This window comes from Oncorhynchus kisutch, linkage group LG4, assembly GCF_002021735.2.
Source record: "Oncorhynchus kisutch isolate 150728-3 linkage group LG4, Okis_V2, whole genome shotgun sequence".
NCBI classification, from domain to species: domain Eukaryota; kingdom Metazoa; phylum Chordata; class Actinopteri; order Salmoniformes; family Salmonidae; genus Oncorhynchus; species Oncorhynchus kisutch.
Window position 1 is genome coordinate 21063266 of NC_034177.2, and position 25981 is coordinate 21089246.

Genomic DNA, 25981 nt, shown 5'->3' on the forward strand with positions numbered 1-25981 from the left:
AGGTGAACAGAATCAAAGTTAAAGTGTTATTCTGTTTTACCAAAAGCTGCAAAACAATACAGAGCCTGATACTACAGTATCCACTATGGTTGCTCAGATAATAATGTTCAATATAAAGTATAGTCTATATAATAAAATATTAGAGCTCTATATATAATATTATAAATAATAAGGAATATTAGGTATAGCCTACAAATTCAGAACGGAAACGTATCAACCATTATTCTAGCCCTATTAGAATTCTTCATTCGGAAAATAATGTGAATTTACATATTTTCATTCTGTTCCACCAGAAGCGTGTTCATAAGGTCTCCTACCCTCCCCCCAAACAGCCTACCTTTGAAGGGATGGATGCTGATGATCTTCAGCGCACGCCTCCTCCAGCTCTTCAATCACTTACGTCACGTGGTGCGTCCCGGGTGGTGGGTGTGGCTTCAGCCATAGGGTTTCATTCATAAATAGTTTTTGCTTTTAAATCAGACTTGAAGTGTTCGGCGAAGGTTTTGGCTTCTGCCTAAGTTCCCTCACATGGACCACCTCAATTTTAATTAGGTGAGTGGCATTTCTTTATTTTATTTTTTTACAAATTCACGTTTGTGATGGACATCAAACCTTAGCCTATCGGTTCCACATTAAAATCAGGAGATTTTAGTATTCTATTTAATCGATTACTGTCCGCATGAAGATTTCAAAATCCATCTCACTATTTTCATTGAATACCAGTTTAAATCGGTGATATTGCAGACAGTCCATGTAGAAAGAATGGAAACAGCTGGCAGCGCAAGGGCCGTTTTTCTCAAATTATTTGACATAAATATAATCAAATCTAGAATAGAATATCCGGTAGATTATCAGGCACGCACAGAGACGCGTTCTTGCTATAAGAATATACAGTCGATACGCTATTAGCGATCGCTATACTTTCTGTTGATCAAAACCAATTCATCCCAACGTCATGGACTGTACAAAGGAAATATCAGAAAGAGACGATCAATTCAGATGTTATGTGCTCTTTATAACAACAAAGGCAAACAGCACAAGGTAACATTTGGGATTCAAAGTATTTTGAAATGCCTATTGCGTAGCAGTTTATGAGGAATGCAGCAGATCCAGGGAGAGAAGAGAAGGCTGATATGAGGTGTAAAAGACTAGTGGAGAATTATCAATAATCATTTTCAGTTTACTACCACCAAAGCAGTCAATTGAGCAGTCACACTGTAAATCATAGACATCATGGATGATTATGCATGTAACAGCATTCAGACAGGTGGTGAACTATAAATAATGAGTGACTTATTTGCATGCATGGTTTTACAGTAGGCTACTTAACATATAGGCGGAATATAAAAGTAACATGCAACAATTTCAACGATTTTACTGAGTTACAGTTAATGTAAGGAAATCAGTCAATTTTATCTATGAATCTATGAAACATGACTGGGCAGAGGCACAGCCATGGGTGGGCTTGGGAGGGCATAGGCCCACCTACTTGGGAACCAGGCTCATGTCTGATTGCCAATGCCTTGTTGTTGTTGCTTCCTAAGCAGCTGAGCTTCTGGTCAGAGTCTAGGCAAGCCTATGCTGAGAGGACAAAATAGCCCTGAGGAGGCTGGCCAGCCAGGTGGGTGGGCAGAGGCAGGCTGAGAATGCAGCAAGGGAGCTGAGGAAGATCTGAGCAGGGAGACACCAACATCCAGAGCTGCTGCACACAGCCCTCCATCAGGGTAAGACACTCCGACAGGCAGCTCCAGCACAGGTGTGTGTACACTGTAGTCGGAAGCAGTAATGGCTATGATCTGCTGTGTGAGAGAGAAGAGAGAGAGAGAGAGAGAGAGAGAGAGAGAGAGAGAGAGAGAGAGAGAGAGAGAGAGAGAGAGAGAGAGAGAGAGAGAGAGAGAGAGAGAGAGAGAGAGAGAGAGAGAGAGAGAGAGAGAGAGAGAGAGAGAGAGAGAGAGAGAGAGAGAGAGAGAGAGAGAGAGAGAGAGAGAGAGAGAGAGAGAGAGAGAGAGAGAGAGAGAGAGAGAGAGAGAGAGAGAGAGAGAGAGAGAGAGAGAGAGAGAGAGACTCACTCATGCCTGGAAATGTTGACATTTATAGGCATTCATGTATGGACAAATGTGTGAAGTTACAGTATATGTACATATACATTGGTATATGTTCTTTACTGTGCTTGTTCAGTTTAAAATGAACTTTTCTAACAGGTTGATAAAGTTGGCCTATGACTGGCTTGAATTCTTATGTTTTGCTTTTCTGCATATTCATACATTATTTTAAAGATGAACAAGTATCTGCAGATATATTTACAGTAGATATCTGTGATATCAAACAAAAATTTCTACCCAGCTGCCTGTGTTCTGACTGCATGTCTGTCAGTGAGGAGAGCAGAATCGGTATCCAAATCTCTGTGGAGTGTTTTGTGGTGTGTTCTGGGAGCTTCCTAACTTCCTGTTGTCTGTTGTCTCAGGGGGACGCTCACGCTCGCCTGGACCATGAGCAATGAGTCTACCGTCTGGATCAACTTCACCGAGAACTCCACCGTAAGTCATTGCCAAGACCCCCTCCTCATCCTCCTTCCGTTGTGTGTGAGCCGTGTGTGCGTGTTTGTGTGTGCTCTGCTAACTGCTCGAGGTGACTGTGTTCTCCTTCTATACAGCCTGACTGGCTAATAGAGAGAACATCCTGGTCTGTGCCTGAAATAATTGAATCCCTGATCTAATCTCGAGTTTAATATCCCCTTTTAGAGAATTTACAATCTGACATCAGTGTCAGCTGTCATTAACGCTGGGGTAACATGCATATTACTGAGTGTATGGTACAGTTGTTAATCTTGGTTACTATGTGTCTGTGATATTAAACAGATGTACATGAGCAGCATACCACTGTATAACAGCTGTGTACTGCTGCTTCTCTTGAGCGGTTTGCATCTAACAATGCAATGGATCAAAGAAGCTGCAGAAATTAGTTTCTGATTGAACTAGCTAGTTTCCAAGCCTTTGTTTTGATAGTATGGCATCAACAGAGCAGATGCCAATGCTCAGCTATGTTAACTTTTCAATTACCCACACACAACACACACCCTAGGGCCAGAGTGACTTGATGTGCTGTTGGCAAGGTAAAATTTTACTATCTGGCCAGTGGAAACGTCGTTCTGCCTTGGCTGATCCAAAAGCTTTTAGATAGACTACACATAATTATATCGAGTCCAACCTCATTCAGAGTCTGACATTTTTGATAAACCCTAAACTGTCTTTGTCAGACAGCTAGACACCCTAAAATCTCCTCCCTTTTGTATTCAGTTAGTTCCAGCCCACCCATCAGAGCATTTTTTTTCCTGTTTTAGGTGCAGACAGGTTAATAGCACATGCCCCAATGGATTAATACCTCTGTGGCGTTTATAGATTCATGGTGCCCAAACCAGTGGGGGTAAATCAATGGCTTTAAGCTGCATGCTGTAATTGGTAAAGTAATGCCTCTGCCCAGTGGGCTGTTTAGGGAGGCCTTTCTCATAGCATTGTGTGTTTTTCACATCCGAACACTTCCTGAGATGTGGCTTTTTTTGTGATCAGTCTAACCATTCCTGGTCTTACGCAATAGGTAGAAAGAAGTATGTATGGAGTGTAATAATTGCTCTCTAACAAGATAAAGCAATTAAAAGAAAAGCTGTTACAGAGGGAAGTGTAGAGAAGTGCGGTGTTGCTTTTTTCTTCCATTTAGCGCTCCTGCTGCCTTGTCTCACCTGAATAGCCTGCTCACAAAGGGACCAGGGGAACAGTTAGCCAAGAGGCCCTTCTACAAGTGGCTTCTCTCTGGGCTTTGATGTTCATGGGGAAGATGCATGGCTCTGTGTTTTTTCTCTTCTCTTCCCTCCACACACACACAGTCTTAGTGACTCAGGTTTCCGGCCCCGTCTCCCTCTCAGTAAACCCATACCTCTCAGGATCTTATAGCCGTGCACTTATCATCTCAACCCCAGAACAATGAGCACACCTGTGCATACTCTCCCTCCACCCACTCACCGCTAACCACAGTAGCATGACACACAGGCAGGGTATGATCTACCAAACCTCAATCTGTAACAATAGATTGAATAATATATGGAGATTAAATGTAATTGTCTGAAGGGGGGCATGTTTTAAAGTTATTTTCTTTTTTATCCCTGGTTTAACCACCTTGATTAGTTCTATTATATTCCATTCTTCCATCAGTCCTTCACATCCCTACAGCTTTGTCTCTAGTCTCTACAGTTCCTGCTTTCCCTCATCCTCTCTCCCATGTTTTTTCCAGGGGGTCCCATTTGAGCCTGGTAAACAACAGGATGGTTACGTCCTACTGCTGGTGCTCCTGTCCATCTTCCTGGGGGGAACACTGGTCCTGCTGTCTGTCCTGCTGATCATCTGCAGACGTTGCTGTGATGGAGACTGCCGCCATGCCAGGTCAGACCACTAGTCCAGTGGTTCCCAACCAGGGGTACTAGGACCCTGGGGGTACTTGGCCTATCCACACGGGGTACTTGAGAAGACTCATGAGACCATAGGCTTAGTGGTAAAATGCACATGAGAGGGTACTCCAGGCAGAGTAAAATTCCGTTGGTGGTACAGTAACCACGGCACTAGTATGCATGGTTTAGTGACTATGCATGTCTGTGAGTGAGATGGAGACCATTCAAATCCTGTATGCACATGTGTCCATCCCTCTGACATAAAGAGTGCATGCAGAGATGTAACAATGCATGTTGTAAGTATGGTAAAAAAAAGACTGGACAGTGCATTCCGTTATTATTGAGTTATATTGTCTGTCTACAGACCATTGTTGATCTAACATGGAAACATTGTTATATTCATTTGTAAGTGATTTTTAATCGTCTTCATTTAGAAATAGCACCTTTGTTGTTATGTCTGAGAGATACAGACTTCTATTTGTATATGATATGTTTATTCCATTTCCATGCGCCCCTCTTTTCAGTACACAGCAACAGAGTCAGGCTGGCCGGGGTAGAGTAGTGCAGACTGGTACAAATGATGAGTGTAATGAGATTTCATAGCAGCCATCAACGCTGATTCATTTTGCGTCTCACACTGTCATAAGCTCTAGCTGCAGCACACACACACACACACACACACACACACACACACACACACACACACACACACACACACACACACACACACACACACACACACACACACACACACACACACACACACACACACACACACACACACACACACACACACACAGAGAGAGAGGAAATGAAAGCACAACGCCGGGCAGCCAGAGAAATCCCTCAAGTCATTCTCACACAGATATTATGAACTAGGTGGTTTGAGCCCTGAATGCTGATTGTATATCAGATCTTAAACCACAGGTATGACAAAACATTTATTTGTACTACTCTAATTACGTTGGTAACCAGTTTATAATAGCAATAAGTCATCTGTGTTGCGTCGTACCTAAGAACAGCCCTTAGCCGTAGTATATTGGCCATATACCACACGCCCTCGTTCCTTTTTACTGAAATATCAAATCAAATTTTATTTGTCACATACACATGGTTAGCAGATGTTAATGCGAGTGTAATGAAATGCTTGTGCTTCTAGTTCTGACCATGCAGTAATATCTAACAAGTAATCTAACCTAACAATTTCACTACCTTATACACAAGTGTAAAAGACTGAATAAGAATATGTACATAAAAATATATGAATGAGCGTTGGCCGAATGGCACAGACAAGATGCAGTAGATGCTATAAAGTACAGTATATACATATGGGATGAGTAATGTAGGGTATGTAAACATTATATAAAGTGGCATTTTTTAAAGTGGCTAGTGATACATTTATTACATAAATTTTTTAATTATTAAAGTGGCTAGAGATGAGTCAGTATGTTGGCAGCAGCCACTCAATGTTAGTGATGGCTGTTTAACAGTCTGATGGCCTTGAGATGGAAGCTTTTTTTCAATCTCTCGGTCCCCGCTTTGATGCATCTGCACTGACCTCGCCTTCTGGATGATAGCGTGGTGAACAGGCAGTGGCTCGGGTGGTTGTTGTCCTGGAGGGCAGGTAGTTTTCCCCAGGTGATACGTTGTGCAGACCTCACTACCCTCTGGAGAGCCTTACAGTTGTGGGCGGAGCAGTTGCCGTACCAGGCAATGATACAGCCCGACAGGATGCTCTCGATTGTGCATCTGTAAAAGTTTGAGTGTTTTTGGTGACAAGCCACATTTTTTTCAGCCTCCTGAGGTTGAAGAGGCGTTGCTGCGCCTTCTTCACCATGCTGTCTGTGTGGGTGGACCATTCCAGTTTGTCCGTGATGTGTACGCCGATGAACTTAAAACTTACTACCCTCTCCACTACTGTCCCGTCGATGTGGATAGGGGGCTGCTCCCTCTGCTGTTTCCTGAAATCCGCGATCATCGCCTTTGTTTTGTTGACATTGAGTGTGAGGTTATTTTCCTGACACCACACTCCGAGGGCCCTCACCTCCTCTCTGTAGGCTGTCTCATCGTTGTTGGTAATCAAGCCTACCACTGTAGTGTCGTCTGCAAACTCGATGATTGAGTTGGAGGCGTGCATGGCCACGCAGTCGTGGGTGAACAGGGAGTACAGGAGGGGGCTGAGAACACACCCTTGTGGGGCCCCAGTGTTGAGGATCATCGGGGTGGAGATGTTGTTACCTACCCTCATCACCTGGGGCAGGAAGTCCAGGACCCAGTTCACAGGGCGGGGTCGAAACCCAGGGTCTCGAGCTTGATGACGAGTTTGGAGGGTACTATGATGTTAAATGCTGAGCTGTAGTCGATGATCAGCATTCTAATATAGCCTAAAGGAACCACAGACACTCTGACAGAGAAGAGATCTCAGCTGCTCTACTGCTCCAGAATAAGGCTGTGGTGGGAGTCAAAAACACAGTGCATCAGTGAGTTTAGGGCAATTACAGATAATATAATAGGGAGAATTCCTCCACTTAGAGAAGTTATAACGAAGAGAACTGCATATATTTCATTTGTATCATAGTAGGCATTAATAGAGATCTAATTTGTAATATGTATTAGTCAAAATAATACTCTATATTAGTATTAGAAAGAACTCAACTCATAGTATAGAACTGACATCCCATTCTCTACTGAAGAGGTCAAGAGGCCCATTTTCCCTGAAGGTTTCCATGAAACCTGACATGATTTACATGTGCATTGATTATGCTGCTTACTAGTCAGATTGACCTTGCTGTGAGAGTATGTTTGTCCTCTCTATGTTCTCCTGTCAGCTCACCTACAGTCTAGGGCTAAGCATATGGCTATATTTCAAATGCCACCTTATTCTAGATGTAGGGCACAACTTTTGATGCGACTCTGGTCAGAAGTTGTGTACTACTTACAAAATAGGGTGTGATTTGAGACGTAGCTTCCGACTTCAGGGGTAAAGATGTCTGTGCATTGATCGGTGCTCCTCTGTGCTGCAGGGCCAGCGATGACCCTGAGAAAACCAACACCAGCTACATGGAGGAGTCTCAGCCAGTACATGGTAAATCAAAAACCCCTGTTCCTCATTTGTCAGCACTTGTAAAAAATAATGTATAGAAGCTGAATAAAATACTCTTGCTTCAATGCAAATTATTGATTTAAAGTCACAAATGTTTCGGCTTGCCTCCATCAGGGTTTCTTTGTCGTCTCCAGTAAACACCCATGGGCATTGGCCATATTGCCATGTACTGTACTTACCCAAGAACAAAAGCTTCTGTCAAAGTGAAGCCATGCTCCTCTGCTACAGTACTCAGTCATGCCATGTACAGTGCATTCGGAAAGTATTCAGAGCCCTTGACTTTCTCCACATTTTGTTACGTTACAGCCTTATTCTAAAATGCCTTAAATTTTTTCCCCTCATCAATCTACAGACAATAGCCCATAATGATAAAGCGAAAACAGTAAAAAAAAAAAATTAAATACCTTATTTACGTAAGTATTCAGACCCTTTGCTCTGAGACTCGAAATTGAGCTCAGGTGCATCCTGTTTCCATTGATCATCCTTGAGATGTTTCCACAACTTGATTGGAGTCCACATGTGGTATATTCAATTGATTGGACATGATTTGGAAAGGCACATACCTGTCTATATAAGGTCCCACATTTGACAGTGCATGTCAGAGAAAAAAACAAGCCATGAGGTCAAAGGAATTGTCTGTAGAGCTCCAAGACAGGATTGAGTCGAGGCACAGATCTGGGGAAGGGTACCTAAAAAATTATGCATCATTGAAGGTCCCCAAGAACACAGTAGCCTCCATCATTCTTAAATGGATGAAGCTTGGAACCACCGAGACTCTTCCTAGAGCTGGCCACCCGGCCTAACTGAGAAATCGGGGGAGAAGGACCTTGGTCAGGGAGGTGACCAAGAACCCGATGGTAACTCTGACAGAGCTCCAGAGTTCCTCTGTGGAGATGGGAGAACCTTCCAGAAGGACAACCATCTCTGCAGCATTCCACCAATCAAGCCTTTATGGTTGAGTGGCCAGACGGAATCCACTCCTCAGGAAAAGGCACATGACAGGCCGCTTGGAGTTTGCCAAAAGGCACCTAAATGTCTGATGAAACCAAGATTGAGCTCTTTGGCCTGAATGCCAAGCGTCATGTCTGGAGGAAACCTGGCACCATCCCTATGGTGAAGCATGGTGGCGGCGGCATCATGCTGTGGGGATGTCTTCAGTGGCAGGGACTGGGAACGGAGCAAAGTACAGAGATCCTTGATGAAAACCTTCTTCAGAGCGCTCAGGACCTCAGACAGGGGCGAAGGTTCACCTTCCAACAGGACAATGACCCTATGCACACAGCCAAGACAGCGCAGAAGTGGCTTCGGGACAAGTCTCTGAATACACTTGAGTGGCCCAGCCAGAGCCCGGACTTGAACCCAATCAAACATCTCTGGAGAGACTTAAAAAATTGCCGTGCAGTGACGCTCCCCATCCAACCTGACAGAGCTTGAGAGTATCTGCAGAAAATAATGGGAGAAACTCCCCAAATACAGGTATGCCAAGCTTGTAGCGTCATAAATCAAATCAAATCAAATGTATTTATATAGCCCTTCGTACATCAGCTGATATCTCAAAGTGCTGTACAGAAACCCAGCCTAAAACCCCAAACAGCAAGCAATGCAGGTGTAGAAGCACGGTGGCTAGGAAAAACTCCCTAGAAAGGCCAAAACCTAGGAAGAAACCTAGAGAGGAACCAGGCTATGTGGGGTGGCCAGTCCTCTTCTGGCTGTGCCGGGTGGAGATTATAACAGAACATGGCCAAGATGTTCAAATGTTCATAAATGACCAGCATGGTCAAATAATAATAATAATCACAGGCAGAACAGTTGAAACTGGAGCAGCAGCACGGCCAGGTGGACTGGGGACAGCAAGGAGTCATCATGTCAGGTAGTCCTGAGGCATGGTCCTAGGGCTCAGGTCCTCCGAAAGAGATAATTTGAGAGGACATACTTAAATTCACACAGGACAACGGATAGGACAGGAGAAGTTAGATATAACAAACTGACCCTAGCCCCCCGACACATAAACTACTGCAGCATAAATACTGGAGGCTGAGACAGGAGGGGTCAGGAGACACTGTGGCCCCATCCGAGGACATCCCCCGGACAGGGCCAAACAGGAAGGATATAACCCCACCCACTTTGCCAAAGCACAGCCCCCACACCACTAGAGGGATATCTTCAACCACCAACTTACCATCCTGAGACAAGGCCGAGTATAGCCCACAAAGATCTCCGCCACGGCACAACCCAAGGGGGGGGCGCCAACCCAAACAGGAAGATCACATCAGTGACTCAACCCACTGAAGTGACGCACTCCTCCTAGGGACAGTATGAAAGAGCCCTAGTAAGCCAGTGACTCAGCCCCTGTAATAGGGTTAGAGGCAGAGAATCCCAGTGGAAAGAGGGGAACCGGCCAGGCAGAGACAGCAAGGGCGGTTCGTTGCTCCAGAGCCTTTCCGTTCACCTTCCCACTCCTGGGCCAGACTACCCTCAATCATATGACCCACTGAAGAGATGAGTCTTCAGTAAAGACTTAAAGGTTGAGACCGAGTCTGCGTCTCTCACATGGGTAGGCAGACCATTCCATAAAAATTGAGCTCTATAGAAGAAAGCCCTGCCTCCAGCTGTTTGCTTAGAAATTCTAGGGACAATTAGGAGGCTTGTGTCTTGTGACCGTAGCGTACGTGTAGGTATGTACGGCAGGACCAAATCAGAGAGATCGGTAGGAGCAAGCCCATGTAATGCTTTGTAGGTTAGCAGTAAAACCTTGAAATCAGCCCTTGCCTTGACAGGAAGCCAGTGTAGGGAGGCTAGCACTGGAGTAATATGATCAAATTTTTTGGTTCTAGTCAGGATTCTAGCAGCCGTATTTAGCAGTAACTGAAGTTTATTTAGTGCTTTATCCGGGTAGCCAGAAAGTAGAGCATTGCAGTAGTATAACCTAGAAATGACAAAAGCATGGATTACTTTTTCTGCATCATTTTTGGACAGAAAGTTTCTGATTTTTGCAATGTTACATAGATGGAAAAAAGCTGTCCTTGAAACAGTCTTGATATGTTCTTCAAAAGAGAGATCAGGGTCCAGAGTAACCCCGAGGTCCTTCACAGTTTTATTTGAGACGACTGTACAACCATTAAGATTAATTGTCAGATTCAACAGAAGATCTCTTTGTTTCTTGGGAACTCGAACAAGCATCTCTGTTTTGTCCGAGTTTAAAAGTAGAACGTTTGCAGCCATCCACTTCCTTATGTCTGAAACACATGAAACACATGCTTCTACCCAAGAAGACTTGAGGCTGTAATCATTGCCAAAGGTGCTTCAACATAGAACTGAGTAAAGGGTCTGAATACTTATGTAAATGTGATATTTCAGTTTTTTGTTTTTTTTGGCTTCATTTGCAGACAACAAAATCAACTGTTTTTGCTTTCTCAGTATGAGATATTGTGTGTAGATTGATGATGAGAAAAAAAAACAATGTAGTCGATTTTAGAATAAGGCTGTAACGTAACAATGTGGGAAAAGTCAAGGGCTCTGAATACTTTCCGAATGCACTGTATATACAGACATTTCAATGTGGTTTATCTGAGGATCTCAGCTCTCTCCTGGGTATGATAATTCGGGAGTACATTTACATTCATTAAGAGAGACAAAGTAATTACCTAAGGCAAGGGACACTTAGTACACAATATCAGATCTGCTTTGTCCTGAATATATTAGAACAAACGAAGTTCTATTTTGAAAAGTACATGTCATACATATATACATGCACACACTTAGCATGGTGCTTGCCTGGATCATAGGTTTGATTCTTCCTGGGACCAACCTTCAGCCAGACCCTGACCTCCCTCCCTCTCTCACCCCCCCAGGACAGATCACCATCCGTGTAGACGAGTCAGACTGCCTATCGGCCGCCAGCTCCCACGTGGACATGGAGACAGAGCGCTTCCTGTCCACAGGCACCCACGGTGGCCGCCGTGTCTCTTTCAATGAGGTGGCACTCTTCGACCACGGCAAGAAGGCCCAGGAGAAAGGCCGTAGGTCAGACAGATTCCTCCGCCAGACACCCACTCACTCCCCCGCAGTTGACTACTCTGAATACACTCATATTCTACAATATAATACAACGACGGCCTTAGCAACAAGCTGTTTGTGTGTTTAAAACCTGTGAAAAGATTGGCTCTTACATTAGAAGACATTATGGAGACACTTTGTAAGAGCCATCTGTGTAATACATTATAAAGGCAGTTGGAAGAGCTGTTATGATGCTTTATAATAATAGGGACTGATGTACTGAAAATGCATCATACACACATTATTCATAGAAAGGATTTTCAAAATGCAGACACTCGCATAACATAATTGTGCAGTGTAGCTTACTTTCATAATGTATTATGTATGGTATGGTAACAAAGCTCTGTATGATCCAATGACTGAATATATGAATGGACAAAGCCATCTATCACATGACACCATTCATTCCTATGTGAAGCCTCAATAGCGCATTGAAACCAAATGTCGTTTATGATGGCTTCTCAGGGAGACATAAAATCAGAGAGGAAGAGTTGAAGCGAGAGGTTTAAGCCCAAAATCTGTCCACGAAAATAAGCCCACGAAGTTTAGATTTTTTTTATGGAGGTCAATGAGTGAGTGTCGAATTTGGTCAACAAAAAATGCAATTGCTAATTTGCATGTAGAAGTTTCTTGTAGAAGTTTCGGAATGGTTAGGTTGTTAAGAATGCAACTTTGAAAAAAAACGTTTAATATTGGAGTTGTGCCTGTAGCATGTAGCATGGACATTGCCATTGAGGGCTTCCACCATTTTAAAGTAGGCAACTGCGTGGGGATTCCTATGACTTGGGAGCAATCAGCCAATGAAAAATAAGAAGGCCTAAATGGCACTGTCACAGATGCTATAATGGTACAGTTACAAAGATGACTCCTATATATATCTCTATGGCCTGCTGTTCATACGCATATTTACCCTCTCAATGGTTAGAACGGTCTTACCTGATCTTGCCCACTCCTGCTTGCCTTCCATCTTTGAGGACATGTATTTCCATTCTTAGAGTGGTCACTTGACTATCTTTTCAATATAATTGACAATCTTTGATAACGTGCAGTTTGAGCTACTCCAGGAAGTGACGTTGCAGGCTAGCACAGTGCTACCCCCTCTCAATGAGTAAATCAAGTTGAAGGGCGACTGGAGTACTACAGGCTGCCATTAGCAAATAAATTATCCTTATTACTTCATCTTTGTGCGATTTATTTTAATTAAATTTATTTTTTATTTTGTATTAATTGGTTTAAGGACATACACTACATGACCAGAAGTATGTGGACACCTGCTCGTTAAACATCTCATTCCACAATTATGGGTATTAATATGGAGTTTGTCCCCCCTTTGCCTCCACTCTTCTGGGAAGGCTTCCCACTAAATGTTGTAACATTGCTGTGCGGACTTGCTTCCAGTCAGCCACGAGCATTAGTGAGGTTGTGCTCTGATGTTGGGCAATTAAGCCTGGCTCGCAGTCGGCGTTCCAATTCATCCCAAAGGTGTTCGATGGAGTTGAGGTCAGGGCTCTGTGCAGGCCAGTCAAATTCTTCCACACTGATCTCAACAAAAAAAAATTTATGGATCTCGCTTTGTGCACAGGGGGCATAGTCATGCTTAAACTGGAAAGGGCCTTCCTCAAACTGTTGCGACAAAGTTGGAAGCACAGAATTTTCTAGAATGTCATTGTATGCTGTAGCGTTAAGATTTACCTTCACTGGAACTATAGGGCCTAGCCCGAACCATGAAAAACTGCCCCAGACCATTATTCCTCTTCCACCAAATTTTACAGTTGGCACTATGCATTCGGGCAGGTAGCGTTTCTCCTGGCATCCGCCAATCCCAGATTTGTCCATCGGACTGCCAGATGGTGAAGCGCGATTCATCACTCTAGTGAACGTGTTTTCACTGCTCCAGAGTCCAATGGCGGCAATCTTTACACCACTCCAACCGATGCTTGGCATTGTGCATGGTGATTTTAGGATTGTGTGCGGCTGCTCGGCCATGGAAACCCATTTCACGGAGCTTGCAATGAACAGTTCTTGTGCTGACGTTGCTTCCAGAGACAGTTTCAAATCGGTAGTGACTGCTGCAACCGAGGACAGACGATTTTTACACACTTCAGCACTCGTCTGTCCCGTTCTGTGAGCTTGTGTGGCCTACCACTTTGCCTTTGAGCCATTCGTTGCTCAATAACAGCACTTACAGTTGACCGGGGCAGCTCTAGCAGGGCAAATTTTTAGAAACTGACTTGTTGGAAAGGTGGCATCCTATGACGGTGATATATTGAAAGTCACTGAGCTCTTCAGTAAGGCCATTCTACGGACAATGTCGCTATGGAGATTGCATGGCCGTGTGCTCGATTTTATACACCTGTCAGCAACCGATGTGGCTGAAATAGCCAAATCCACTCATTTGAACGGGTGTCCGAGGTCGACCGATTAATCAGAATGGCCGATTAACTAGGGCCGATTTCAAGTTTTCATAACAATCAGAAATCTGTATTTTTGGACGCCGATTTGGCAGATGTATTTTTTTTACACCTTTATTTAACCAGGCAAGTCAGTTAAGAACACATTCTTATTTTCAATGACGGCCTAGGAACAGTGGGTGAACTGCCTTGTTCAGGGGCAGAACGACAGATTTTTACCTTGTCAGCTCGGGGATTCAATCTTGCAACCTTACAGTTAACTAGTCCAACGCTCTAACCACCTGCCTCACGAGGAGCCTGCCTGTTACGCAAATGCAGTAAGAAGCCAAGGGAAGTTGCTAGCTAGCATTAAACTTATCTTATAAAAAACAATCAATCAATCATAATCACTAGTTAACTACACATGGTTGATGATATTACTAGTTTATCTAGCGTGTCCTGCGTTGCATTTAATCGATGCGGTGCACATTCGCGAAAAAGAACTGGCGTAACCAGGTGAAATTGTGTCACTTCTCTTGCATTCATTGCATGCAGAGTCAGGCAGGGGTATATGCAACAGTTTGGGCCGCCTGGCTCGTTGTGAACTAATTTGCCAGAATTTTACGTAATTATGACATAACATTGAAGGTTGTGCAATGTAACCGGAATATGTAGACTTAGGGATGCCACTCGTTAGATAAAATAAGGAACGGTTCTGTATTTCACCGTAAGAATAAACATTTTGTTTTCGAGATGATAGTTTCCAGATTCGACCATATTAATGACTTAAGGCTCGTATTTCTGTGTGTTATTATGTTATAATTAAGTCTATGATTTGATATTTGATAGAGCAGTCTGACTAAGCGGTGGTAGGCACCAGCAGGCTCGTAAGCATTCATTCAAACAGCACTTTTGTGAGTTTTGCCAGCAGCTCTTCCCTGTGCTTCAAGCATGACTTCAAGCCTATCAACTCCCGAGATTAGGCTGGTGTAACCGATGTGAAATGGCAAGCTAGTTAGCGGGGTGCACGCTAATAGCGTTTCAGATATCGCTCGCTCTGAGACATGAAGTGGTTGTTCCCCTTGCTCTGCATGGGTAACGCTGCTTTGAGGGTGGCTGTTGTCGATGAGTTCCTGGTTCGAGCCCAGGGAGGAGCGAGGAGAGGGACGGAAGCTATACTGTTACACTGGCAATACTAAAGTGCCTATAAGAACATCCAATAGTCAAAGGTATACGAAATACAGATCATATAGAGAGAAATAGTCCTATAATAACTACAACCTAAAACTTCTTACCTGGGAATATTGAAGACTCATGTTAAAAGGAACCACCAGCTTCCATATGTTCTCATGTTCTGAGCAAGAAACTTAAACGCTTTCTTACATGGCACATATTGCACTTTTACTTTCTTCTTTTGCATGATTTAAACCCAACTCAACATGTTTCATTATTTATTTGAGGCTAAATTGATTTTATTGATGTATTATATTAAGTTAAAATAAGTGTTCATTCAGTATTGTTGTAATTGTCATTATTACAAATAAACAAATAAAATCGTCCGATTAATCGGTATCGGCTTTTTTTGGTCCTCCAATAATCGGTATAGGCGTTGAAAAATCATAATCGGTCGACCTCTAGTCCACATACTGGTGTATGTAGTTTATATCTGTTTTTTTTAAGCAATTATTGGTACCATGATTGTCTTTTAATGTTATTTTTATTTACATAAACATTGACCATTTGCCATTTTTCCATTCACTATAATGGGGGATCCTGTTTTCTGCTAACCATGCCTGCGGTACCTAGGTCGGCCTTGAACATCCGTGGCTTCATTGAGAGGAGGCAGTCCTTCTCCACTCATGTGCTGTCTCTCTCTCTCTCTCTCTCTCTCTCTCTCTCTCTCTCTCTCTCTCTCTCTCTCTCTCTCTCTCTCTCTCTCTCTCTCTCTCTCTCTCTCTCTCTCTCTCTCTCTCTCTCTCTCTCTCTCTCTCTCTCTCTCTCTCTCTCTCTCTCTCTCTCTCTCTCTCTCTCTCTCTCTCTCTCTCTCTCTGACTGTCCTAATTCTTTGTTTGAGCCCCTCCTCATCCTGATATGCAAATGAGGTGGAGACAAACTCTGTAGGGCAAAATACACAATACAGCTGAGCCTTGAGTTTGAAGTGAGAATTCCTCAGTGTGTTCCTGCCCAGTACTAAAAGGCTTGATCCAACAAATGAAACACTTGATGATTAGTGACATCAGGTGTAGTTATAGTTGAGAAGAAAAGCCTTCACTCCCTGCAGGTCCCAAGGAGTAGGATAGAATAATATTCCTTGAAAGCAGCACTTCTATTGTGTCAGCCTCCAACTCTCTGAACTGTTTGTTATGTTTCTCAACCCCTTTCCACCTCAGATTTACGTTGACTGAGGGTGACTTCCACCACCTGAAGAATGCGCGGCTCACACACCTCCACATCCCGCCGCTGGCCCTCAAGATCGTCACCATTCACGAGTGTGAGTCATCTGAGAACAGCATCGCCATGACGACCTGCCCCGCCGCCAAGTCCAGCCTCTCCATCTTCCAGGTGACAGCCGGTCTACTGTGCTGCTATTAGCAATGATACATCATTAGTCATGACTGGGCCCATTCGGTCATCCATCAATGTGGGGCCCACAACATGTATCAAGCCTATCAAATGCAGCCCATTGATAATTCTGCTTCCTCATTCCAATGGGCCATACATTGATTTTGCAATTGTCTGAGGTTTCTCAGTCATTTTGTGATGGACTTGCTTGAACTTGATTTGTCACTAGCTAGTAGGCCAACGACCTCTCCCAGTCCCGATGTAGAATTCGGTCTGTGTATTTGTATCCTCCTGTATCCTTCATATATCCTGCCTTGATGGTGTGTATTCTGTGTATGTGCATGTGTTGCGGGTATGTTTGCGTTTGCGCGCGCGTGTGTGTGTGTGTGTAGCCGCCTTTGTGTGCCCGACGGCCACTGTGTCCCCTGCCCCAGACAGCATTGACCAGTCTGAGTGTCAGCCCCAGCTCAGCCCTCCCTGGGGACACCCTTAACTCCTTGGCACTGGGTCCCAAGGAGCCCAGCACCAGCAGCGTGAGTCACTTACCCCTATCTGTTAATCAACCCAACAATCAACCATTCACATTTAAAATGATGTGCAATATTGAACACTACGTTAAGGGACTCGGTTAATTATTCATCATCACATACAAAGTGTCTACCTAAATATGACAGGCTGAATGACAGCGTTGTTGGGTTGAATCTAAACCTTTATGTTTTAATTAACATTTTACTATGGAATACAGTTAGCCACTAATCATGTGTATGATGGGTCTGAATAGAGAATATCATTTTTATTTGATTAATTTCTTGGATCAGCTTTGAAATGTGCGTATAAAATTGGAGTTAGATAATTTAAATAGAGATTTGACATGATTGCAAATATACAAATGTGTTGCACACACAGTATCACACACTAAGCTTGAGTGAACATTGAAGCCAAGAGGTTATTATGAAGCCTCTGATGTGTGAGAGGAGAAGTAAGGAGTGTGCATCCACAGTGTCCCTAGTCTCTCTGTCTTAATGACAACAGTGGTGGAGGATGATGGATAAATAAGGGAGAGCCTCTGGAACAGCCTTGTCAGGGGAAATTACAGACACCTCTGCTCTCCACATTTGCTCATCGCTCCTGGCTGCTCACCGGCCCCGCTCTCCCTCTCCGTGGTAGATAGGAGAAAGTTAACAGTTGCATGGAAAATTGTATCATTTTTGTTTTTCTTAACCTCGGGAGGAACTAGAGAGAGATTAAAATCACATATTTATATCAACTTCCATTTGTCCTTAGAGTATCTGTCATATTTTATTGTTGTCCACACAATATGGACAACTCCCTTTTATATCCCCTCCCTCTCTCTCCCCCAGATTGAGGTGATGGTGTCTGGCTCCAGGAATGGGGGAAGTCCGTCTTTGAGTGAAGGGGCGTCGGTGACGTCTGTGACAGGTGCATCTCCTGGCGCAGGGGTGGGGCAGGGCCCGGTGCTGCAGTTCTTCACCAAGCTGAGGCGCCATGCCAGCCTGGAGGGAGCCAGCCCATACTTCAAGATCAAGAAGTGGAAGCTAGACAGCAGCCAGCGGGCCTCCAGTCTGGACACCAGAGGTACAGGACACTTGGCTTTTAATATCTATTATTATGTTATGATGATATGCTTATGTACAGATTGATGGAGCATCAGCTTGGATTTACATGATCGTTTGTTTTTTGGATTTAGTGTACAAATTCTATTTCTATCTGGGCCTGGTTCATTAGAACCACAATGAACTTAGCCTTAAGATGCTTTTGGGAAACCGGCTCCTGTTCCCTTGTGGAAAAAGACAATGCCTCTTAAGAATGAGGTCCCACTTTAAGAGGCTTCACCGGACTGGCAAGGTGCATAGTGCACAATAACACACCAACATGTACACAGGGCTCTCACACTGTGCTCACACTCTAACAGATGGCTTTATGACGTAGGGCTCTTCTCTTCCAAGGCATTGTGAGTCTAACTGAAGCCACCCCACAGATCCCCTCATACACAAACACACATACCACTCCCTTTCCCGCTTCCCCTATACTCAGGGAACAACAGAGCACACAGGACTAACACCCCCAAAATATCTCAAAGCCTGCTGGGATCTCTTCATGACATCATTGTGACACATTTGTCACCTCCAGATAAAAAAATGTATGCTGTCTTCAGATATGCTGAACATTCACTATGGTGAATGTTTGTGCCAACGTCATTTTCCATCCCATGTCCCTCTGTACCCTCGGACTAATGTCTAATGTCCTCTGTCTCTGTGTGTCAGGGTCCCCTAAGAGGAGACAGTTCCAGCGGCAGCGCGCTGCCAGCGAGAGCATGGACCAGGAGGATAGCGATGCCCACCACATTGACCTCATCCAGTACATTGCCAGGACCCAGGATGCCACCTATCGCCCCTCTGCCTCGGCCTGCCTCCTGCCACACTCATCCCCCTCCACGCCACCACCCTCCCTCGGCAGGTATCTTTAATTCCCTCGCCATCCTTCCACCCCACTGCTTTGCCTCCGTCATCACCTCTCTCCTTAATGGTAGAATTAGTCACAGTTGCCTCTAGATACTGATAGAAGGTCAGTTTTGCATATTTTTTTCCTGTTAAGGTCAGGATTTGGGGAGAGTAAGCTGATCCTAGATCTGTGCCTACCGGCAACTTTTACCCACAGCTGCTTAACAAGCTAGCCCATTCCATCACTGACGCAGAGTGGTGTCATGGACAGGAATAGTTGTCAGGGTCAATGACTATGTTTCAACTCATAAAAAACACACCCTCGTCTGCTTACCCTCACTTATGCCCTTGGGGGAATCCCTGCGGCCATATTTGTTGTCGGTCCAAATGATTAGCCAAACAAGGGAAGTTTGCAACGTAAGGCCCTCAGCCCTCGTTTTTAATGGAGTTTGCGAATGTATAATTACGTTCACTTTGGGGCCTGAAACGCCTCATAATTCAATTTGCGATGATTGTACATCCTCTAAGAAAAGTCAGTCAAAACTTAAAACCTTAACGTCAATATGGAGTCAACATACAAGTGTAGGTAAAAACAAATGTAAATAAGTTCAATTGTGCTGCTAATGCACATGACTGCACAAACACGTCTCGTAAAAGTAATGATGTTTGGTTAGCTTTTGGAAATTGTACGAATAAAACATTTTCCTCATAAATAACCGTGACCAGTAAGATCACAATGTAGGGAAATTCAACACATTTGCAAAGCACATGACATTGGTGCATTGCAATTCAGTGGTTCGTGGAAAACATGCTAATACCATTTCAAGTCATGGTGACCACTTGTAATCACAGCGGCTGCAAACATCAGACATCAGATGTGTGTATGGGCATCATGAGAGTGCTCTGTGACTGACTTGTACTGTGTGTGTGTGTGTGCACCTGTCTTCGTATTTGTGTGTGTCACCACAGGTTAGAGGTGGAGGTGGTGGTGGAACCCAGCTGCAGCAGGGGCCAGGGGCTGGAGGTGATCGGCTTGTCCCCGGAGCCCCAGGACGAGGCAGCAAGCCTGGGGGACTGTAGACCGGAAAACTCGGCATCAGACCACCAGGCCCTGTACAGAGACATCTGGACACTCCGGGCCTCCCTGGAGCAGTATGGCTCCTCAGACCAGATCAACAACAACGACAGGGACTCTGTCCGCAGCGATGCTGACAGTGTCTGCTCTCTGAGGGGGCAGACCAAGAGGGGGGGGCTAACCAGTTACCTCTCCCAGGACATCGGGGATGGGCCCGAGAGGGATGTGGAGCTGCCCATGGATGAAGGGATGGGAGAGAAGGAGAAAGGGGGGAAGCAGGACAGTGTGGAGTCAGAGAGGGGCAGTGACGGGGAGTCAGGGAACCGTAAGTTAATGCAGATGGACAGTGGCTATACGTCTATAGAGGCTCCATCACGGGCGCCAGAGGAGCTGAGACTGTTTGGCAGTAGTGGCAGCAGTGGCAGTATAGACAGGTCGGCCCTGGAGAAGAGACACTACTTCACCAGTGCAGGGGGCACTGGCACAGTGGTTGAGAGCTTCGAGGCCCGCATCTTCGAGGAAGAGCCAGACGAGGAGACGCCGGCGGGTGCAATGGGCGGCATGACCATAGAAACGGCCAGGTCTCCCCTGGGCTGGTCTCCGTACGGTCAGATGTTCACCCCGCGAGAGGCGCAGCCGCAGCCGCACCCCCACCCCCACCCCTCCTTATCAATTCACCACCGTGACTACAGCATCGACGAGAAGACGGATGCGCTCTTCCACGAGTTCCTCCGCCACGACCCCCAGTTTGACCAGCAGGAGACGCCGAAGAAACATCGGTCGCGCATCCACCTCCGCAAGCAGTGGCAGCGCCACAAGCAGTACAGTGACCCAGGCGTTCGCTACCAGTACCACTCCTTTGAGAGGCAGCGGAACCCCCTCCGACGAGGTGATAGCGTCAACTACCCGCTGGACACAGGCTACCACAGCACGCTTCCACGCATCATCAGTGCGCCTGACGAAGAGGCCAGCGAGGGGACCCCCAGCACCCCCCAGACGCCCAAGGCTGAGGCGGTGGTGGCGGGAGGGGCAGAAGGTGCCGAGGTACAGGAAGGAGACAGGAGAGAGAGTCCCAGCAGTAGCTGTGGCAGTAGCACCGTGACCATCACAGATGACAAAGGGATGGCGTCCTGTTCCCCTCCCCCTCCCCCGGAGAGAGAGGGTCTGCTATGGGAGCAGCCCGACCCCCAGGAGGACACAAGGCAGGCAGAACACCCCCCTGAGCCACCTGACGAGCCCCCACAGCCCCCTGACAAGGGCTACGGCCCACAGACCATCACAGCCGAGCTGACGGACAAGCTGAGCACCACCCTGGACGAGCGGCTGTACACGGGCCTGCGACGGACAAAGGACCCGGCGGTGGTAACTGAGTGTGTGGTGACAGTCACTCACGCCTCCCCCGACCACAGCCCAGTGTAGCATGTCTCCAGTCCTCCTCCACTCCTCCCTGATCTTTGTGTTTGATTTGATTTCAGTCTGCGCCAGGTAACTGCGATGTCTCTGTATCTGTCTGAATTAGCATGTTCCAGACCCGTAACATGAAAACAGGCTACACTATACAGTGTCATGTAGGCTAGCTGAAGAATCCACCCCTAGATAGTGTCTACAGTACCGTGGTGTCTCTGACTGCTATGATTCCTTTCTGCTCTGAGAGAAGTGACGATGTTAAAGGGAAACACCACTCAAACTATCCTTTGGTATTTTTTTTCATTAGTCCACTGTTGACAGTACCAAAATGTTTTGCATGTCAGCCGTCCGGTTTCCAAGATATTGGACTTTCAAAAAGCAAAGTGTCACCGGCCACATCATCAAGATGACGCTTTGCTTCTTGAAAGGCCAATAACATTTTGGGACTGTATCATCAGCCGATTAATGAAAAGAAAGTAGAATAATTGTGGATTTTCCCTTTAAGAGCCAGCCTCTGAACTAGTCTATCCACTGTGAAACCAGGTGCTATTAAACATCTAAAGATCTGGATACAAAGTTTATCTGGGCCCTATAGGCCAGTCCTGGCTGAATATCAAAATAGGTTTATCTATGTTTACATCACTTTTTCATCACTTCATTTCTTATAAATGGCTCTGGATATCTGTTGTATTTGGCCATTGACATATATCAAATTCTTTCCATGTGGCATTTTGACTCTTGAAGTCGTCATAATTGTTTTACAAATAATTAGGTATCCCTGATATTTTTTTTAAGCCAAATTTCACATTGTCCACATGTTTCTCGGGACATATGAATATAATAATCTACTACTTCAGTACCGTATTGGTCATTAATTGAAGCAATCCTGTAAATTGTAATTTATGATTGAATGTTTTCGGACAGATTTCTGTTGAATCTTGATGTAATTGAATCAGAATCTATGGTACTAGGAACAGAAAACAGTCGACCATGGATTTGATGATGAAGATGAATTGTTTCTCATACGCTGTCATTAAATGGATATGACGAGGGCCGAGGCTCTCCTAATTTGGACACTGACTATATTACAGCATTTATATAATTACAGCCTCATCATGTCCACTCTGGATCAGAGCATTATCCTTCGTCAAATGTCCTTGTCGCTGAATGTCTGGACTCATGTTTCTATTCAAAGATGTTCTTAAAGGGAAAAATTGCTTTCCAGAAAAGTTCTGGTTGTTTAGGACATGTTGTTCAATGCCGTTGTATTTATTGTTGACAGATTTGATTTAAATGTGTCTATGCTCGTCTTATATTTCCTCTGCTTGTGACAATAAGTGGCTTACAGGAGGCCAGGGGGAGAGTTAAATTCCAGGTTTTTGCCTAATTTCTGTGCCAGAAAAACCTTGTCTGCAAATAGAGGGATCGCAATAGTGTTACTGACAACTCTGTTAGGAGCACATATCAAAGGCAGGCTCCTTTGGCCTCCCCCAACAGTGTTGGTTAGTGCAGGTCTATAGCTGTAACAGTTTAAATTAAGGCTTTGAATGGGGCCAATGTTGCTCTCGCAGACATTTGCGTTCATTGAATTTCTTCATACTTTCTCGTGCATGGGTTCCCCGAACAGGCTTTTTTTGTTTGCTTATATTCTTTTGTTTCCCCCTCCTTCTCCTGTGAAAGTAGACAACGCAGCAGCGATCCCCCTGGGCTATAAGGACTGCACTTCCAAACCAGAACAAATTCCACATTTTCTCCTCTGACTTCCTCTGTGTAGACTTTGCCACCCAATGCTGCCATTCAAGTATAACCACATTATCAGATTATGTTTTATGGGCCAAAAGAAGGCAAGGAATGGCATGCCCATTCCAGAAGTACCTTGGGAACTATTTTGCACTTAGCTGTGTAATGGCTGGGTGTGTGCTGCATCTCCCACATGCTACAGTCAGCAGCTCCGGCTCCCAGCTCTCTGACCCAAACTGTAAAAATAATCCTGTTGTTTTTACGGTAACTTACTGGCAGCCAGTTACCTGTAAGTTACTGTAATAAAAGGTGCTGTATGTTACCGTAAACTCAAAATAAACTTTGGTTTAACAGTACATTACTGTAAACTTTATCCCCAGTTTCCTCAGAAGCTAGTTATTGCTTTACATTTATAGGAAAGTGCTGCAGGAAAAGGTGCTGAATATGGTCTCTGGCTGAGGGTGTAACACAATTAAGATTAAGATCACTTTATTGGTCAATTGGTCACAAGGTCCAACCAAAATTTGACTTCTGCTTTATCCCAACCCCCCCGAAAGACAAGCATACAGATAACTGCAAAAATGATGGATTCAATGTATATTGAAAGCAGGTGCTTCCACACAGGTGTGGTTTCTGAGTTAAACGATTAACATCCAAGCATGCGTAGGGTCATTTATCAGACTTGCCTAGTTAAATAAAGGTTAAATAACAATTTAAAATAAATGAATGTATAAAAGTGCTGGGGAGGCCATTATTTTGGCTACCATGGAAACGCTCCCATAGAATGACATTGCCCCCATCCACAGGGCACGAGTGGTGACTGAATGGTTTGATGAGCAGGAAAACAATGTGAACCATTTGCCATGGCCATCTCAGTCACTAGATCTCAACCCAATTTAACTCTTACAGTATGGGAGGTTCTGGAGCGGCGCGGGAGACAGTGTTTTCCACCACCATCAACAAAGCACCAAATGATGGACTTTCTCATGGAAGAATGATGTGGCATCCCTCCAAGAGTTCCAGACCCTTGTAGAATCTATGACAAGGTGCATTGAAGCTGTTCTGCCTCATGGTGGCCCAACATCTTATTAAGACACTTTATGTTGGTGTTTCCTATATTTTGGCAGTTACCTGTACACACACATACATATATATAGATATACAGTATATATATACACACACACAGGTTGGAGCAGGGGGCTGCCACACTGGGCACCTGTGGAGCAGTTGTTGTGGGGGAGTTAAGTCCCTTGCTCAAGGGCACAACAACAGGCAATGGCATCTAGGATTTGATATTAGCAACCCTCCGGTTGCCAGCTCCAGTCCTGACAGATTTTTCCCAGCAGACCTGGGACTCAAACTGGCAACCCTCCGGATGCTGGCTCGCCTCTCTAACTGCTAGGCTACCTGCCATTGCAATAAAGATAGACGTTTCTGTAATTGGGAAAGAGGGAGATATTTCTATCTGTCATTTCCCTATGTTTGGGTGTGATTGTGCTACTTCACAGCCCTGGGGAATCAGATCTGTTTCCTCTAACATGGAGATCAGACAGCTCCTTGTTATAGCAGAGTGGACTCACAGGCAGAAGGCACCTTCCCTCATTAGACAAAGAATGGTCAAGATGAAAGGTGGTGAGAGGGCTTGAATTTGTCTTCTAGTGTGGAGAGGCTAGTGATATCCTTCCTTTCTGTCTCCTTCACTTAGCCCACACATCAGTGCACATTACGTCACCATGGGAAACCCAGGGGCTTCACATGTTTCAGCACCATTTTGTGTTATTACCAGGTGCCTTTATGGAGGTGTTGGAACATCATCAAGGAAGGAAAAAGACAGATCCTTCAGCCAGTCATCTTAGGAACAAACAAGATCAGATGCCTTTGAGGTTACTGGTTACTTAACATTTTCTGATTATTGTCAGAAATTAGAGGAATAGTGCGTCATTTCTGCCATTTAGTTGAATTGATGGAAGAAAGGGGGTGGTAACACCAACTTAATGAAAAAGACTAGAGTGGCGAACAAATTAGTACATTTGTACAAAAAGTTACTTTGTTGTGAGATACAAGCACAATGTTGGAGGAGCTAATGTAGTCTATGTCTTTTATTAGGTGTAGACGTAACTGGGGACACTGGTCAAATACTTTTTGTATACGAACAAGTAGCCTGTCCAATGCATCGATGCATTACGGTGCATAGGTTTGCATGACAATTAACCATTTTAATACGTATCTCCATGTTTCTCAGAACTACTGTACCAAATGATTCCCTGGTTGTTGGTCGACGCTTTTGAGGCAGAACATAGACATTTAAATCAGCACTGGTACTTCTAGAGGTTTTGTATTCTATGACATTTACCTTTGTTTAGGAGTCATGCAATGCTAACTGATATGCTATGATTGTGATATTTATTTCCATGAAAGAAAAATATATATATTTCTGTATTCCTGCTTGTTAGTTATTACTGCTCAATTTCTCAAAGAACTAGTTAAAAAAAGTAGAGCTTTATAAACAACTTAGCCTTTGTTGACCCCTACCTATTTGAGCCTTGAGGGACCAAACAATTGAAAATGTTATTTTGGGGTTTTCCAATCAGTAAATAAATGAATGAAGCATTAATGATTGTGGTTTGTCTCATTTCAACCTTTAATGGTACTCAGAGGAAAAAGAGGAGGACGAGAAGAGGAGAAAGGCACGGTGACTACAAGTCTTTCCTCCAACCTCCCTCACTTCTCTCTCCCATCTTTCCTTCC

General features: G+C 44.6%; 1 protein-coding gene across 2 annotated transcripts; it reads left to right on the plus strand.

The window, feature by feature from the left end:
- Positions 1–315: 315 nt before the first annotated feature.
- On the plus strand, positions 316–25847 carry LOC109888553 (voltage-dependent calcium channel beta subunit-associated regulatory protein). Of its 2 annotated transcripts, none has more exons than XM_031822638.1 (11): positions 316–552; positions 1548–1756; positions 2465–2537; positions 4285–4433; positions 7462–7523; positions 11393–11564; positions 16378–16549; positions 16942–17082; positions 17911–18145; positions 18835–19027; positions 19981–25847. In XM_031822638.1, exons 3-11 carry the CDS (start codon positions 2490–2492, stop codon positions 21503–21505), a joined length of 2697 nt encoding a protein of 898 aa, XP_031678498.1. In that variant the 5' UTR covers positions 316–552; positions 1548–1756; positions 2465–2489; the 3' UTR covers positions 21506–25847. The 2 variants fall into 2 exon arrangements, with proteins under 2 accessions (XP_031678498.1, XP_020335305.1); XM_020479716.2 differs by having other exon boundaries at positions 317–552; positions 1548–1724.
- Positions 25848–25981: the final 134 nt, after the last annotated feature.